The 16447-nt window shown below is 38.7% G+C and overlaps 1 protein-coding gene across 6 annotated transcripts in view; it reads left to right on the plus strand.

The window, feature by feature from the left end:
- LOC117952448 (partitioning defective 3 homolog B-like) overlaps positions 1-16447 on the plus strand; it is a 206756-nt gene that overhangs the window by 60018 nt on the left and 130291 nt on the right. For all 6 annotated transcript variants that reach the window (XM_034884748.1, XM_034884750.1, XM_034884746.1 and 3 more), the window contains 3 exons: positions 3118-3197; positions 13612-13695; positions 14880-15005. In XM_034884748.1, the coding sequence (XP_034740639.1) occupies positions 3118-3197; positions 13612-13695; positions 14880-15005 (290 nt within the window). The remainder of the gene's footprint in view (positions 1-3117; positions 3198-13611; positions 13696-14879; positions 15006-16447) is intronic.

The following is a 16447-nucleotide window of genomic DNA, read 5'->3' on the forward strand; positions in this document are numbered from 1 at the left end:
AGCAGACTAATGTATTTAGGTTTTCCACCTGCATCAGGTCTTTTTGAATCATTATTTGTACTGAGCTCCTTGTGTCTAAAATACTCTTTCTTTATGGGGCTGTTTGTGGTACTTTAAATTTTGATGCAGTAAAATAATGACTGAAAACCATGATTGACTGGCAGTTCTGATCAACATCAAAAGATATTCATATTTCGTTATTCATACAATACCTATTAACAACATATTGGCCAAAGAATGTTAGTATTATGTAATTTTGCCTATTCATTAAAATAGCCATAATTGTGGAATTGGCTGCTTGTCCGGTGTGTTTTATTGCTAGAAGTTGAGATAACTAGTTAGAGATAAATAATATAATTATAAATAAGAAACTTAGAGAAAGTCAAGCAAAAACAACAAAGAATAAGCCACTTTTTGCTTTATTATCTATGATATTGTAAGGTTAACATGAATAATGAGTCACATTCATTTGTTCAGAGTCATTTACTTGTTCTAAATTACCCTTTGATAAGTAACATACATTGCTGGCCTTTATAATTAATATGTCACTCTGAGAAAGAGAGAGAAAGAGAGAGAGAGAGAAAGCAAGAGAGAGAGTTATTAAATGAGACGTACAATTAAGCACCAAAGACTTTGCAATTAATGTATGAGTGGTTGTTGTTATGACAAAGAGGTTAGGATAATTAATGTTACCTGTCATCCTGTTAGTAATTAAGCTCACATGACAGCATTTGCAGCTAGGCCAGACTAATTGATTTCCAAGCCACCAAACCCAAAACATATGGTTACTGCAGTCTGTCATTCACTGTTGAGTCTCATCTCACCTTCATCCAAGCCTTTGCATCAGCCACTATCTCAGAGTCCTTTTTTCACATCTTCAGCTGTTGTTTTTCAGACCCTGCGTGAATCTCTTCAGCTCTCTGACATTTTCTCTCTTCATTACTCATCTGTCTGGCTTTCAGCTCTCTATCTCTTTGCTTCCCTCTCCCCTTCTCTGACAGGTGGTGTATGTCATATGGCAATAGGGTGAGAGGTCGAAGGTGAAAGGTCATGTTAAGAGTCCATTAGTGCCTACCACTAACATTGAGCCTTATTGACCTGTGTGTATTTGTCTGCATATGCTCACACAAACATGTGCACTCCGAGTGCACGCCTAAGCTCAGATATCCACAAATGAACATGCAGACGCATATGCAGATTAGCACTGAATGGTGATTATGATTATTTTGCCAGATATTCAGATTCAATGATCAGAAAGAGTTCAATTAATTTAGATAGTACAATTCACGGTTGGAGGCAATTTCAAAGTACAATTTAATTTTAGAAATAAAATAAATTGAAATCAAGCAATTGAAGGTAACCAGAATCGGGGCAAACCTAAGATAAATTGTGGTTATAATGTCTTAGTTAAGAAACAAGGGTGTTTTATTACTTGGCTCTTTCATCAACTTTTTTCTTATTTTTTAAATATAGCACACATTCTTTAAAAGTCAGCCAAGAAAACTCTTTATGTACAATTTATTTCAACTAAAAATTGCATTTGTTATTGATGTTGCAATCCTAATGCATATTATCTACGTTTGAGTATAATATACATTCAACATCATATACTTCAATAGCAAAAGGATAGTTAAGTCCGGGAACACGCTTTACGTTTTCAAAAAGATAAAAGCAAACCCCTCAAGGACTTCGATTTGAGCAGAAAACCAGCTGGCCTAGAGGTGACATCAGGACCTTGTGTCCATATTGACCAAGTAAATCAATACTTCTCCTTCGTATTGTATTAAACTGTACAGTGATACAGGGGTATCTCCGCGAACTCACAAACATATGCAGCAGTGATACATTGTTGCAAAAGCTCATGTATATGGCCATTCTCACAAGAACGTGTTCCCACAGACACTGTCACACGTTGAGTATTAGATGATTCATCGTAGCTATACCTTTAGGCATATAACCTTGTCCCTATGGAGCTCACCCTTCATGCAAGCCCTATGTCAGTGTATTAAGTAATTATTACTGCTCCCTTGGCTCACATATATACTCTTTATTCTTACACCTCTCTCTCTTTGTTGCTATGCCTATTGACAGTGTTTTCACTGCTTGGCAACACTGTCTTCTTGCCTTCACACATTAATTGCTATTTGTACATCATCCATCCATCAATTTAGTAGCTCCTTCACTCATCACTTCACTAATTAATTAATCCATTCCCTTTAATTTTTCCCCTGTCTTTTAAATTGCAACACCTTCTTGTTGAGCTCAGACTTTTGTTTTGGGTGTAGTGCATTAAAAGCCAAAATAAATGGGAGGTTCCTTATGCTGTTAAATGTCTGTTGGATGGTAAAGTTGTTGATAGTCCTCGGTACCTGGTGGAAGCTGAGCCAATATTAAACGGTGGAGTTAAAACACTGCAGACCACTGATTGGTCGGAGATATTCCTCACTAATGCAACACTGGGCATCCTCCACAGACCTGCCATTTTTAAATCAAGTTACTGTCTAGCCACCCTACATTTTTTTTCTCCACTTGACCCAGATTTTACACCGTACACAAATAATAATAATAATTCGTTGTATTTATATAGCACTTTACATGGTAGTCAATGAGACTTTACAATAAAACCAGCACAGGTAGTACATTAAGACAGATAAGCCATAAAACCAGCACATAAAACAAGCATATTAAAAGCAATTAAAACAATAAAGGTAGTAACTATCAGGTGTGAAATGTAAGTATGTGGAAAGCTAATCTGAAGAAGTATTTGATTAGTGTTTTGAATGTGTCCAGGTCAGTCCGTACATTACAGCTGAGAATCCCGCCAATAACGGAAGGAGAAAAGTACTGGTACCAAACACAATCGGTCGGGTCGGCGGAGCCATTCCTTGCGTTAGTCACTACGTTACTTCTTTATATTAATTTAATAAGAGATTTATTAGTTTATCCATTCAAATATCTGTCAACATTTATGTTTTTATTTATGTTCAACATTTATCTTTCTTCTATCTTTCCACCTATAAAGCCTTGCACTATAGGGGCAGATTATAAGTGCTGTTGGAGCATGTTCTGTTCTTTTTATTGTCTGTCTGACTAACATTCTGTGTGTTTCCTCTGCAGACAGCCAGTCCTGCTGCAGCCGCTGTGGAGAGACCAGCAGGGGTAGACCGACCTCAAGGCAAAAACACCTTCAGTGGCAGGTCAGTGTGTTTGTAACTCTGTACTACAGTCCACCTATTTATGGTGTGTACTGTGATTATGAGGATAGCTTTTGCACTTGCTTGCTTATCTAAATTCATGTTTATTGATGTTCATGTGAATGTTTGTGTCCTACTTTCCCTTCATTAAAGCTGGATCCTAATCTAGATCAAGGCCCTTACAGATATAGTTAGTGTAAAGAAGTCCCATCATTATCCCACTACAAAAGACTGCAAAAACAGGGTGTCACGCACGCACAGACAAACACACGCACACATGCACAAGCACGTAGACCGCCATACACATGTAGTCTAAAAAATAAACAGCTACAAACACAACTGCAATGACTTTTTCTTGTTTTAACAGGCAGACATAATTGAATGCAGAACACACATGCAAACACTAATGAGGGCTGCTTAATGAAGTGGTAGGGGCGCAGAAGGCCCTATGTCTCCTGTGGGCCTTGTGAGCATATGTGGGTGCTTATTTTACCGGTGTGTTGGGTTAGGCTAATCCATTCTCACACAAAGTGAGGAGATAGTTTACCATACATGTAACAAACATGTAGAATGATGTTCTAGTTTCCTATGAATCTGTTTATGAATGTGGCTTATCTGTGATGTTCAGACGGATGCCAAGTCTGACCAAACCATTAATATTCCTTTTTCCATTTTAGCATCCTCCAGCATTTAGCCTCAAATCTCATAAAGCATAACATGATATACCATTCCTTAAATATGTGGCCTTTGCTGTGTAGTGTTTTTCTTTCACTTAATGTTATAACCTAATATTATATTTCATAAAAAGTAATCATTTCATTGTCTGGTTTAGCCTGAGAATAATGCAATTAAACGGAGTCATATTTTTTTAACCAAATTGAGACTACTTTAATAATCCCCTATAGGAAATCCAATTTCTCCACTCTATTGTTCTTTTTCTCTTACACACAGACGCAGAGTCTAAAAGTAAACGCATCCAAAATGTTTACCACAATCACGCATTTAATTTCTATGCAACTAACCTAAATATGCAGGTTGAACCAGGAAGGGAATGTAACAATACCTAAAACTCACAATATGATGATATCACAATAAAATGTCCACGATCTTTATCACAATATTAAAAAACAAAGATAAATGACGATTACAAATATGTTCCTTTATAAAATGATCAGACGTGCACAGCATATTTTTATTCTCTACAATTTGTATTTCCTTTTAACTTAAAGTGCTTCTGCTTTCCTTGTTTAATAAAATTAAAGCCATCCATGATCTACGCATGTGCCAAAAAGGCATAAATTACCCTTGGCTTTTAATGATTGACAATTGCAGGAATATTTAGATTTTTAAACACTGGCCCCCTGTCCCAAAATTGTTAGCCAAAATTCATTTTTGGTGGACCAAATGTACACTTTAACAACTTTAACAAAACAAAAAGGCAATTTACAGCTGAGCACTGAACAAACTACTACCCTACCTTAACTTTGACACTAATAAATGAAAGACATTAACAGAATTAAACTGTACAATATTGATCTTTATTGAAAACACACTTGCTCATAGTCTCTTAGTTTTTTTAGTTTGTTTTGTTTTTAAAGAAACCCAGTGTGGGAAAGATTGGATGAGCAAGCCAGAGAGAGAGGTGCTCAGTGAGAAATTAAGAAAGTGAGAAATTGAACAGCCAATGTGCATTTGAACTCAAAATGAAAGTAACATGCTTTCTGCTTATGGCCAGGCAATGCAGACTATATGTATTTTTTTCATAGAAGCGATCTGCTATCACATCTGTATCTCTCTCACCCAAGTGAGGAAATGGTACCGCACCGTGTCTCAAAGCTGAAATTAGCTTTTATGTACAAATGCAGATAAATCGCAGTTGTGGTCTTGAAATAAAATACAGAGTCCCCTTTGTCCAAGAACAAAATGTGGTGGTGACAGAGTACCACAACCTGCACCAACACGGCTCCGCCGCCCAAAAGTGCTCGCAGGCTGGGTTGAGACCGTAAACACGGACAGGGGAAGAAAGAGGGGTTAACTGTCACACGTCGGCTGTAAAAGTTGATAGGCTATCCACAATCTCAACTTCAATTTCTTTATTGCATCAAGCGCGTAGCTTTCATCCGACATTTTCTCCTCACCAATCTTCGTGAACATGCCAGGTTTCACTGCTTGGCTTGCACGCAAAAGATGCCGGCAGTTTGTCTTCTTAACTACTCTGATTGTACTTTCTGCTGTTTAATAAAAACCATACCAGTTTTTAAGGAGATATACAAGGAGAGATAGTAAAAAGCAGCTATACAAAAACCATGTAATATCATTGTAGATTACGTCACTCCATTGACCGTTTCAAGACATTTATTTTGCGACATCCCATCATTTTATTTATCGTTACACCCCGAGGAAGTAGCCCTGCAATATGTAATGCAATTTTGCTGAAACAAAATGTTGTAACTCACCAGTAAGTGGTTAAGATAATATGATTTGTTTACCATTTTTTACCAGTTGTCCTCTAATAAATGTACAATACCAAGGTGCCCACACATCCAAACTGAGGCCAATCGTTGCAATAGCATGACTAATATGAAACCAAGGCAGTGAATGGGTCAGTTGTAAATTGTAAACGGCTGTTACGTCATTGCTCAATGTGCCGCTGTGTCTGACAACATCTGACACCTCTGTTAATGGAAAGTGAATTGCTCTGTTTAACTCAACAGGTCAGTATCGGCGTGCATTTAATCCCCAGTTAACTCATAGATACTAAAACAAAATAAAATGTAGTTAACCTGTAAAGAGGAAATATAGAGAGAGTGCGCGATGTGGAGAGAATAATGTCTGACCTCAGCCTTAGCTGTTTGAGCCTCTCTCCATAGCAACCAGCTGCAACCACAGAGCACAGACAGAGATTAGATCATACGCGCGCACAAACACACACACGCACACACACACACACACACACAGACACGCATATTTATCGTACACTACATACAGGCACTCTCTATGCAAGGTCTAGGTACTAATTTAATTTATTCTGCCTTTCTGTTGTACGGCATGTCATGATCAAATTATTTACTGTGGCACACAACCTTGTCACCTAAATTATTGCTAAGAAACAAATTCAGATTAAAATAATTAAATGTGAACATCTGAATGGAAGTGGATTGGACTTCTTATTTTTATCTTAGTTTTTCTCGCACCTTAGCGTACTATAAAGTTCAATGCAGTGAATATAAAGGTCATTTATTCAGGACGCACACATATGTTTCATCTTCTCAAGAACTTTTTTTTTTTTGCGTATCGTCTCATGTACACATAATCTCACATACACAAACCATCTCAGCTGTGAGTAATGTAAAAGTGATATAATGGTTTTTGTGGTCGCCGGGGAAACGATCCTTGAAATTGCAAAAAAAAAGTCCAAAATGAGTAGAGGAATGCTGTCATAAATATTGGAACAGCAAAGCATACGTTAAGTGTGTGTGTGTGTGTGTGTGTGTGTGTGTGTGTGTGTGTGTGTGTGTGTGTGTGTGTGTGTGTGTGTGTGTGTGTGCGTGTGGGTGGTGGGGGGTTGTATATGAGTTTCTGCTGCTGTGTATGTTTTTACTCACATTGTAGTCTTTCCTGTGTGTTTGTGTGCGTACATGTGTGTGGGGCTGTATATGCGTTTCTGCTGCTGTGTATGTTTGTACTCACATTGTGGTCTTGTGTGTTTGTGTGTGTGTGTGTGTGTGTGTGCATGCATGTGCCTTGTGTATAGCTATACCTATAAAAATAGTAATGGCTTATCATAATTTTTACCACACAGCACAGTCACTGGAAAACTCATTACCTTTGAATCAAAATGAGGTTTTTATACAGGGAAACAGATTTACTGTAAATTGGTTTATTGAAATAGCACTGCCATCATACTATATTTCTCTGTGAAATAAGGCACTGTATTGGCAGTGTTATAGAAGCTAGGAGGTAAAAAGGTGAATAGGTTTCAGTGGATGCACATGACAAACTGTGGAAGGGGACAGAGACTTCTATTAATCAAATGTGAGCTTCCCTGTTGTGATGGTTTTAAGATACTTGGGTCTGCATCGATTCAGATATCCATTTATTCATCTCTATTCCTTTCCTCTATTCTCATGTTTTTCTTCCCTGTACATTCTGCCTTTGTTCTTCCACCATATTAAGTTTCTCTATTCATATTGTACGTAGCATACAGCATACGGAGAGTAAGAGGAGCGATCCAGCACAGGCACGACTTTACAGAAGAGATGGGTCATGTAATGCAAAATTAAACCATATCTATAAAAACAACATTGCAGCGGATGCAAGGACATTAGCGCCGGTGCGTCCTAGAGGAAAAATGTTGCTCGCGCCCTAGAACCCTGGGAGCTAACAGACGCTAACTAGCACCGCCAGCGACTAGCACTGGTCTCAGCTGTTGTCTGAAAAACAACACAGACGGGACAAAATTTTGCGTTTACTGGTAAACTGGCAAACCTTGAGACCGACATATAACCGACTGCCATCTGTTGAATTTTCCTCCCATTACTCTGTCCATTGTGACTGTCTACATCTAGAAACTAAGCTGCGCTGTGCAGGGAACAACTCTGACTGGCACATGAGCAGACAGTGGTTTACGGAGCGGTAGATGCGCTATGCAAAAAAAACGCGCGTCCTTTGAAATGACGCATTTAAAAAATAATCACTTGATCACGCAAATTTGATAGTGGAAAGTCAAAATCGTGATTGTGATTAAAATTTGAAGAAAAAAAAAACTCTTCTTCCCTGTTACTTTTCTCTATTCATTTCATTATGCTTTACACAATGTATAATACACTAATCATTCATTCATGAAAGGAACATCTCTACTTATTGGGACTTTAGCTTATTCGCCATATCCCCCAGACATTTTGGGTCGATACAGATATAAATATGTGGTTATTTGAAAATCCGATATGCAATATATTGGCAATATATACTGTATTAAAAAAATAATAATCCAGAAACGAGTTAAAAAACATAAACAGATGTCCCTAATGTTAGTTATTTGTAGAGCTGGGCAGCGATTACAATTTTTAATTGCAAAATGAAATAATGAATTCAAAAGTAGTGTATATAGTGCAATTTTGTTTTAATTGTTCTGCCATATGAATACAAGTGCCGTAACATTTGTTCTGCAAAAACTTTCCAGCATTTTGTTTATAAAGTAGCAGTTAAATAAAATATTTAATGTACATCTCAACTTAACCCTCTGAGCCCTAAGGCCATGTTTACAGTTCATTGTCCGTCTGGATTTATTTTATAAAAAAGCTTCAACAACTCTGTTGTCTACAGTCAAGATATGAACATCATTTTTTCAGGACAAAACTGGGTTAATAGAATATTTGGGTTGCAATGAGGTCACTTGAATGTTAAAAATGATTTTAGGACCTTAAAGACAAATAAATAAATAAAATGGAACATGAATCTTCCAGATATGTATTGATATCACAGACAGAGCAGTAAAACCTCTAAAACACTTCTCATATGTCTTGGGAGTCACACTGTGAAGAAATAATCATCATAACTTATACAGATGACAAAATACATACATTTTCTCAAAGAAAGTCCAGACGCTTTTGCCCTCATTTACTTATGCCAATAATCAACATAATAATGTCATATTTATTGATATTACACCCACAGCAATGCTACACAAGCATTTGTGTGTCTAAAACAGTTCTTCTATATGCAAAAATAAACAAAATAAACATTATAATTCATATAAAGCACATACTTTTTACATTTCTTCAATCATCTTGAGCCAGTGAGGCCATTATCCTCTATAAAACGGTAGATATCTATCTTGTGTACTATAGCATCTTTGATCGCATACTAGCCAGTTTGACTGGGAGTGTTGGCCTCTTTCAGCCTCCATACTCTTCGGATGACGTTGTCTCCCATATATGGGCATTCTATTGGCTTTACTTCCCTAAACGCAGGAGAGCAGACACGGAGCCGCAAGGTAACGGCAGAAATAAACCAAAACGCGATGAATTATGGACATAAAGTGGATAAATCTTGGATGTAACAGTTTGGATTTAATGCTCAACAACCACACAACAACTTGATAGAAAATCACCTGTAGAGGCTAGAGAGACCCAGAAGAGACCTCCGTAACCGCTAAGTCGTTACCTTTTAGACGCAACTTTTGGTGAGTTTCTGTGTTGTATGGTTGGTAAATTAATAAACTATGAATCAGAGGTGCTGTTTTTGCTCGTGGGCGAGTGTCTCGGTCCAGGTCTTACAAAGCCTATGAGCAACAAACTTTTACAATAATAAAGAAATAATAAAAACTGCGTTAACGCGCAATAAAGAAATTGTCTGCGTTAATGAAATAATTAGTTAACGCGATAATAACGCGTTAACTTGCCCTGCCCTAGTTATTTGTAGTTATTTGCTCACTAAAATAATATGGTAAGAATTTGATAATATATATATATATTGATAAATAATATTTATAAAAATACAAACTTAAGAAATGAAACTGATGATGATTCTGATGATTATTTTATTTATTTTTTAAATCAGCCATTATAAATGCAGATACTGATGGATCGGGAAATGCCTAATATCGGCCATGTTTCATATACATTTTTTATAATAATCATCCTCAGTGAAATGTTCTGAGCAAAGACGATGGTTCTTGAAGGTGGCTACAGGTGTATTTGGATCCATATCCAGAGGAAGTAGCCATAGATTCAGCTTTTTTGTTTGGAATTCTATGTGACATCATGGTATTACCTGGTCTCCCCTGTTCATTGTCGCAGCTCCAAGTAGCAGAAGTAGCAGTGCTTGGCCTTTCTGACAATATAGTTCCCAGCTAGAATGCGGTTAGAAGATGGCTGTGTCTCATGTGACCTTGTTATTTGTACACCCTCTGACTATACAAATCACAACATGTAAACAGAAAGATCTTAGTGTTATTTTGTCACTTATTGTGAGCAGTAGCTGGTTGGAACCAGTTACCTCCAGGATCTTTGCTATGCTAAGCTAACGCTGGGGGCGCCAGAGTTACAGCACGCACGGAGATGAGAAGGGTATGTATCGACTTGTCTAACTCTGGGGGATTTGGTAAATAAGCTAAAGTCACAATATGTCGGTTTGTCCCTTTAAGTAACAATTATTTAGAGTGTGTTTTTAATTTATTTGTGAAATTGTGTACACTTTAGCAGTATTGCACATTTTTACTGGTTTGCATTCCTTTTACCCTGTACATCTCTGGCGCTCTGCACTTTGAAGACCAGCCTGGAGAGAAAATGAGAGAGAAAGGGAGATGATGCATAAGAAGAGGGTTGAGAGGGTGAAATGCAGTGAGAGGAGGAGAGTGGTTTGGTAATGCACATTCTCCTTTCTTGTTATTTCTCCTCTGTGTGCCTGTCTTTCATAGCGAGGATCAGTGAAGTGGCAGGTGGATAAAGAGAACACCTGCTCTCTTCATCTCTCTCTGCTTCTCTCCCTCTCTCCCTCTCTATGTTTCTGCCTTTTTTTCTCTCATTGCGCTCCCTCTCTTTTTTCTCAAGTCTCACCCATTTGTCTCTCTCTCTCTCATCCCTGCTTCATTTTTCGCAGTGATGCAGCCTGTCAAACATTTCATGCAAAAATTTAAAAAAAGGAAACGCAAATGCATCTCAAGTGTGTGTGTGTGTGTGTGTGTGTGTGTGTGTGTGTGTGTGTGTGTGTGTGTGTGTGTGTGTGTGTGTGTGTGGTAGTGGGAGTTTTGGAGAGGCACAACAGCAGGAAAGGATAGAGGGTTGGGTGGCTGTTATTTTCCTTCTCTTATTAATGCTATTCATTATCCTTGTCTAATTAATTCAGTGCCTACTCCTCCCTTAATTTTACTGTATCTTTCTTCCAGACCTCCCGCGCATTCTCCTTTCTTTTCCCTTATTCTCCAGGGCATTCCACTTCTCTCTCTCTCTCTCTCTCTATCTATCTATCTATCTATCTATCTATCTATCTATCTATCTATCTATCTATCTATCTATCTATCTATCTATCTATATATATATATATATTTATCCATTCCCTTTTCATTATCTTTTTACAACATATTTTTAACCATGCTAGTGGTTTGAATCTAAGAATGGCAACGTTGATCAGGTAAACAACTTTTTGATGGATTGACATGAAATGTTTGGTCTGAAAAGGATTTTCAGACCTTCTTCTTGCATCACCATCAGGGCCACATTTTATTTCATGGCCACTAGTGAGATAATCCTTAGCTGTACTTTGTATTTACTGCCAACTGGCAAATGGTAGCATTGTACAGCATGCAATCGTAGCCTACGAAAGTGGCCTGATGTTTATACTGGTGCGCTGGTGTGTGTCTATGTGTGTGTGTGTGTGAGGAGTGTGTGGTAGAGCGAGGGAGAAATGAGAGAGTGAAGGTGATTAGCTTTGGAGCAAGTACCGACTCTAGAATCATGATGAGAGAAACAAGTGTCTCCCCTGTGTCTTCTGACCAAGGTGGGAAATCTGTAGCAGGAAAAGTTAACCCTGTTAACCCTGTCCAAGATTTTATGTTTTATTATGGAGAAGGAGAACCAGAAAATGAGTAGTGGAAAATGCACAGACAGTATACAAATGCAACCCTAACAAGACGTCTAGTTACATTTAAAAAAAAAATTTTTAGGTGCACGATCTGGCGTAGGTTCTGGCGTAGATTTGTGTCTTCACGTACCTACGTCCTAATTTCCAAATCCATACTACCTACTACCTGTATGTACTATACACATTTTTATAGTTTACAAGCACTAAACACAAACAAATAACTAAGTAAAATGTAGTTTTTTCCTGAAAATGTAAAATGTTTTTCTCCACAACCTACATGAAGTATGCATGCCGACGGAATCCATAGACTTAGGGCATGTTTATATTTAGTATGTACTGCAGTTTGGAATTGGAACAAGAAGTTAATTTCATTTAAGTTCATTTAAGTCTCAGCTCTCTTTAGTTTTTTAATTAATCTCCATCTCTTTTCCTATCCACTGCCACCATTTTTTCATGCCTCTCTTTTTTTCCATACTAATAACGTCCCTCTTTCTCTTCTCTCCCCATCCTCCCACCCCTTTTTCCCATCCTACCTTCCTCACCACATCCTTTCTTACTTTTCACACTTCCTCTTCCGTCTGTCCTCCCTCTGCCCTGGCTTTCCTTTCTCTTACAGTCCCTGGTTTCCTATTGTCTGGATTAATTTAAGTTTGCTGAGCTAGTATGAGACAGCATCAGCTTTGTTTGTGTGTGTGTGTTTGTGTGTGTGAGTGTGTGTGTGTGTGTGTGTGTTTGTACAGTATATGTATGGCTGTGGGTTTAAGGAGAGAGAGAGAGAGAGAGAGAGAGAGAAGAATAACTTGTTTTTACACTTTGCATTTCTACCCTGTTGCCACCCCCCATCATCAACCACCCTCTCTGTGGAGTTTGTCCACATCTGTACTGCTATCAGTTCATGGGTGTTTAGAGATGGATGGATGGTCTAGAGAGAGAGAGAGAGAGAGAGAGAGAGACAAAATTAGCAGAGAGAGAGAGAGAGGAACTAAAGAGTATGAAACTAAGTTCAGACAAATTCACTTAGAAAAAAACACACAGGGAGCAGGGAGAAGGTCAGAGGAGGATTAATGGCTGTGCTCCGATAGATAAACTAATCAAACAAACAAACAAACACTTCACACACACACACACATTAAAACACAGACAGAATGTAAAGCAGACACATGCTTGAATAATCCAAACAAGACACAGACATTGAGAGATTGAAAGAGAGGAAGAACCCCATAGAGATGAATGGCACAAAAAAGTTTTGTCAAGCGTAAGCACACATGCACTCGCACAGACAGAGCAGTCTGCAGTTTTGTTGACTGTGAATAGAGTGGCGGCATTCCCTTCTCTAAGGGCTTCGTTCGCAGACATGGATTAAGTCCTTGACAAAAAGTATTTTTAGCACAGTGAATGCATCCATGGAAAATAACACTTTTCTAACTTTTCCCCAGGAGACCCATTTTCATTCTCAAGTTTTTATACTGGTCTCTGTCCGTGTTTGCACAACACGTGCTTGCGTGTGAGACGCGTCTGTTGTTGTGCTTTTTTTTTTTCTTCCTCTGTGTTATAGTCCCATTCTCACTTCCTCAATATGTCTCCAAGTCAGCTTTTATGTCCTTGGTATATGAGAAAGGATTCATCAATGTTTTTCAGTAAATGTTAGCTGGTGTCACACATTTGTCCCTGGCTTGGTAATCACTATGCAGAGTGTCTCTGGAAGCAAACAGAACAGATGTCAAAACTGCCCTCATTTACTGTGACATAACTTGTAGCTGTATTGCATTTTAGTGTACTAATATCTTGTTTTTCTCTCACTGATTGGATTTTGGTGTTGTGTATGTCTGTGTAGCCTGACTAGAACAGTGGAGCTCCTTGGAGAGGACAGTCCCCTGGGAATCCATGTGGTTCCTTACAGCTCATCACTCAGTGGACGGTGAGTTGCGTGCATTCAGACAAACACACACACACACACACACACACACACACACACACTACCAACTACAGTATGTCATTGTATTCTCATAATCCTACTCTCCATTTGTAAGGAATCCTAGACCCTGGTGCTACAGTGCACAAACATTATACACACACACACACACACACACACACACACACACACACACACACAGAAAAAAGAAAAAAAGAAGAACTGCACAGCTATGCAGTGCTTTTTGTTGGGTTTGTGACAGTCAGACAGTGGATGGGTATTTCCTAAAGGAAAGCAGGAGGTGCTTTTATGGCTGTTTACATGACTCACCTGACCTTGCCATCTCCTCCTTAAATTCCTCACTTAATTCCCCCCACCCCCCCTTTTCTCTAAACCCTTACTGGACACCTCCTCCATCTCTTTCCACCATTTACCATTATCCATTTCACCTCTTAACCTAGTTTTATCCTCTTGCTGTTGATGTTTTTTGAGTGTCAGTGTCAAAGCCTCTGCTTTGTTAAAGGTGCTCTAAGCGATGGCACGTGTGTTTGTTGTCACATACAACACACTGTGAAAAATTGCGCTCTCTGTAGACAGCCAATAAGCAACAAGGAGAATTTGGGGGTGGAGGGGTTAGTGGGCAGAAGTACAGGAAGGAGGGGGAGGGGATGGGATGAGGAGGAGGGAGGGGCGAGCTAGTCTCGTTTTGTTTGAAAATACTTTGAACGTCAACAAGAAGTAATGTCACCCAACATCGCTTAGAGCACCTTTAAGCTATGTTTGATGAGGCAACAGTTGACGTTTAGGACAGAGGGCACTAAAACAGTCTGCCAGTCTACACTACCATGAACATTTGAATTGGTCCCTTTATCATGTTTTCATCTACATTTCTGCTTGCCTTTATGTCTTGATCACGGGTGTGCTTGTCTTTGCTGTCTTTGTTACACTGAAAGAAATCCATAACGAGACACACAAAGATAGTTAAGAGGTGTATATAAAATAGCCGTGCCTAAATATACCATATGGACAGTCACAGTGGGCTTACACATCAGTCCTCTGGGACAAACACTGAAAGTCTATAAGAAAGTGTCTGTCTGTGTATATGTGTGCATGTGTATAAGGTTTTCAAAGGGTGGAAGTGATGGGGACATATATTAACCTCCCTTGCTCTCCATGCGCTCTCCTGTCAGGTCTCTTGGTCTGTACATCCGTGGAGTAGAGGAAGAGAGTCGCTCGAGAAAAGAGGGCTTGTTTCAGGAGGATGAGTGCATTGTCATGATCAACAACACCGACCTCTTGGACAAGACATTCAGCCAGTAAGTGCAACACTGTTTGTGTTGTTGTGTTGGGTCTAGGAGGTCAAAATATTCCTCTGAGTTTAGTTTGATATCTACAAAAGCATGTCCCACGGATATTGCTGTAGACAACAGACTGAATATGGATGTCTTAACAATATTTATATATTAATATATCATTTTTGAACATAGAATTTTCATTTTTCATTTCAGCTTCTCATTATTTTAGGTTAATGCAGGAATCTAGGTCCTATTTATGTATAGGGCCAGTTCAAGTTCAAGTAAGAAAAAAAAAAATTCTTGCCTACATTTCGTAGTGTCTAGCCATGCTGGACATTTTGGTTTTATATGTGAATGTTTTAATATAATTGTCTCTGTGTTTGATTTCTTTCTCCAATATATATTTCTGATGTGGTTGAACTGTTCGTTTAAAAGTAGAGTTGAGATTTTTAAGTTGTTTTTTTTTGTTGGGCATTTTCCGCCTTTATTCAGACAGGACAGCTGAATACATAAAATGGGAGAGAGAGAGGGGGGAATGCCGTGCAGCAAAGGGCCAACAGAGACATCTATAAATGGGTGCCCGCTCTACCAACTGAGTTATCCGGGCGCAGTTTTAAATGTGAATTTGAGCTATCAACTACTTCAAAGTAAAAGAAATTCAGATTTTGGGGTGTCACCTACATAACATTACCAGTTGGAAAAAGTAGCCCTACGTGCATTTTATAGCCTATACGGTTAGATGCCTTTCATGCAAACCTTTAGAATTCTGGCCTGGCCTGTCTTTTTTCCTGTTCCCTCCTGTCTTCGCCTCTGTGTGTCTTGTTTCCCTTTCCATTGTCAGAGGGCTTACAGTATATTACTGTTGCACTGCCATCATAGAACAGCAGAAAGACAGTTGGCAGATGTTTGGAGAGCGTTGCTTACAAATCCATCTATGTGTGCGTTTGTTAGAGCCGGCCTTTGTGTGTCTGCTCGTTCCACCTCCTTCCTCTAAGGAAAGATTTGTTTGAGAATAATTCTAGACCAGATGTCTCACAGTAGAGTTTTCTTACTGTAACACTGAAGCACCTGAGTAGAAGAACATTAATATGAGAGTATGTTAGGATGTAACAATGATTACAGTGCATTAAAATGGGAAAAGACACCTGTAAAAACGATTGCCACAGATTACAAGAACCGATGCGGATGTTATAATGATTACAGCGCATTACTATGTCAATACAGTCTACACAATAGTCCTTGTCCAGCGTTCAAGTGTGGTAATAAGCTTATATGAGATATTTTATGCTTTGCTGTAGGTAAATGGATTATCACCGGAGGGGTTTGCACCTATTGTTCAAAGACAGAGTCCCAAGTGCACTCACTCACTCACTCACAAACACCAAACCGAGACACACACACCTACACACACACACACACACACACACACACACACACACACACACACACACACACACACACAC

This window comes from Etheostoma cragini, chromosome 11 (assembly GCF_013103735.1).
Source record: "Etheostoma cragini isolate CJK2018 chromosome 11, CSU_Ecrag_1.0, whole genome shotgun sequence".
In the NCBI taxonomy this organism is placed as follows: Eukaryota; Metazoa; Chordata; class Actinopteri; order Perciformes; family Percidae; genus Etheostoma; species Etheostoma cragini.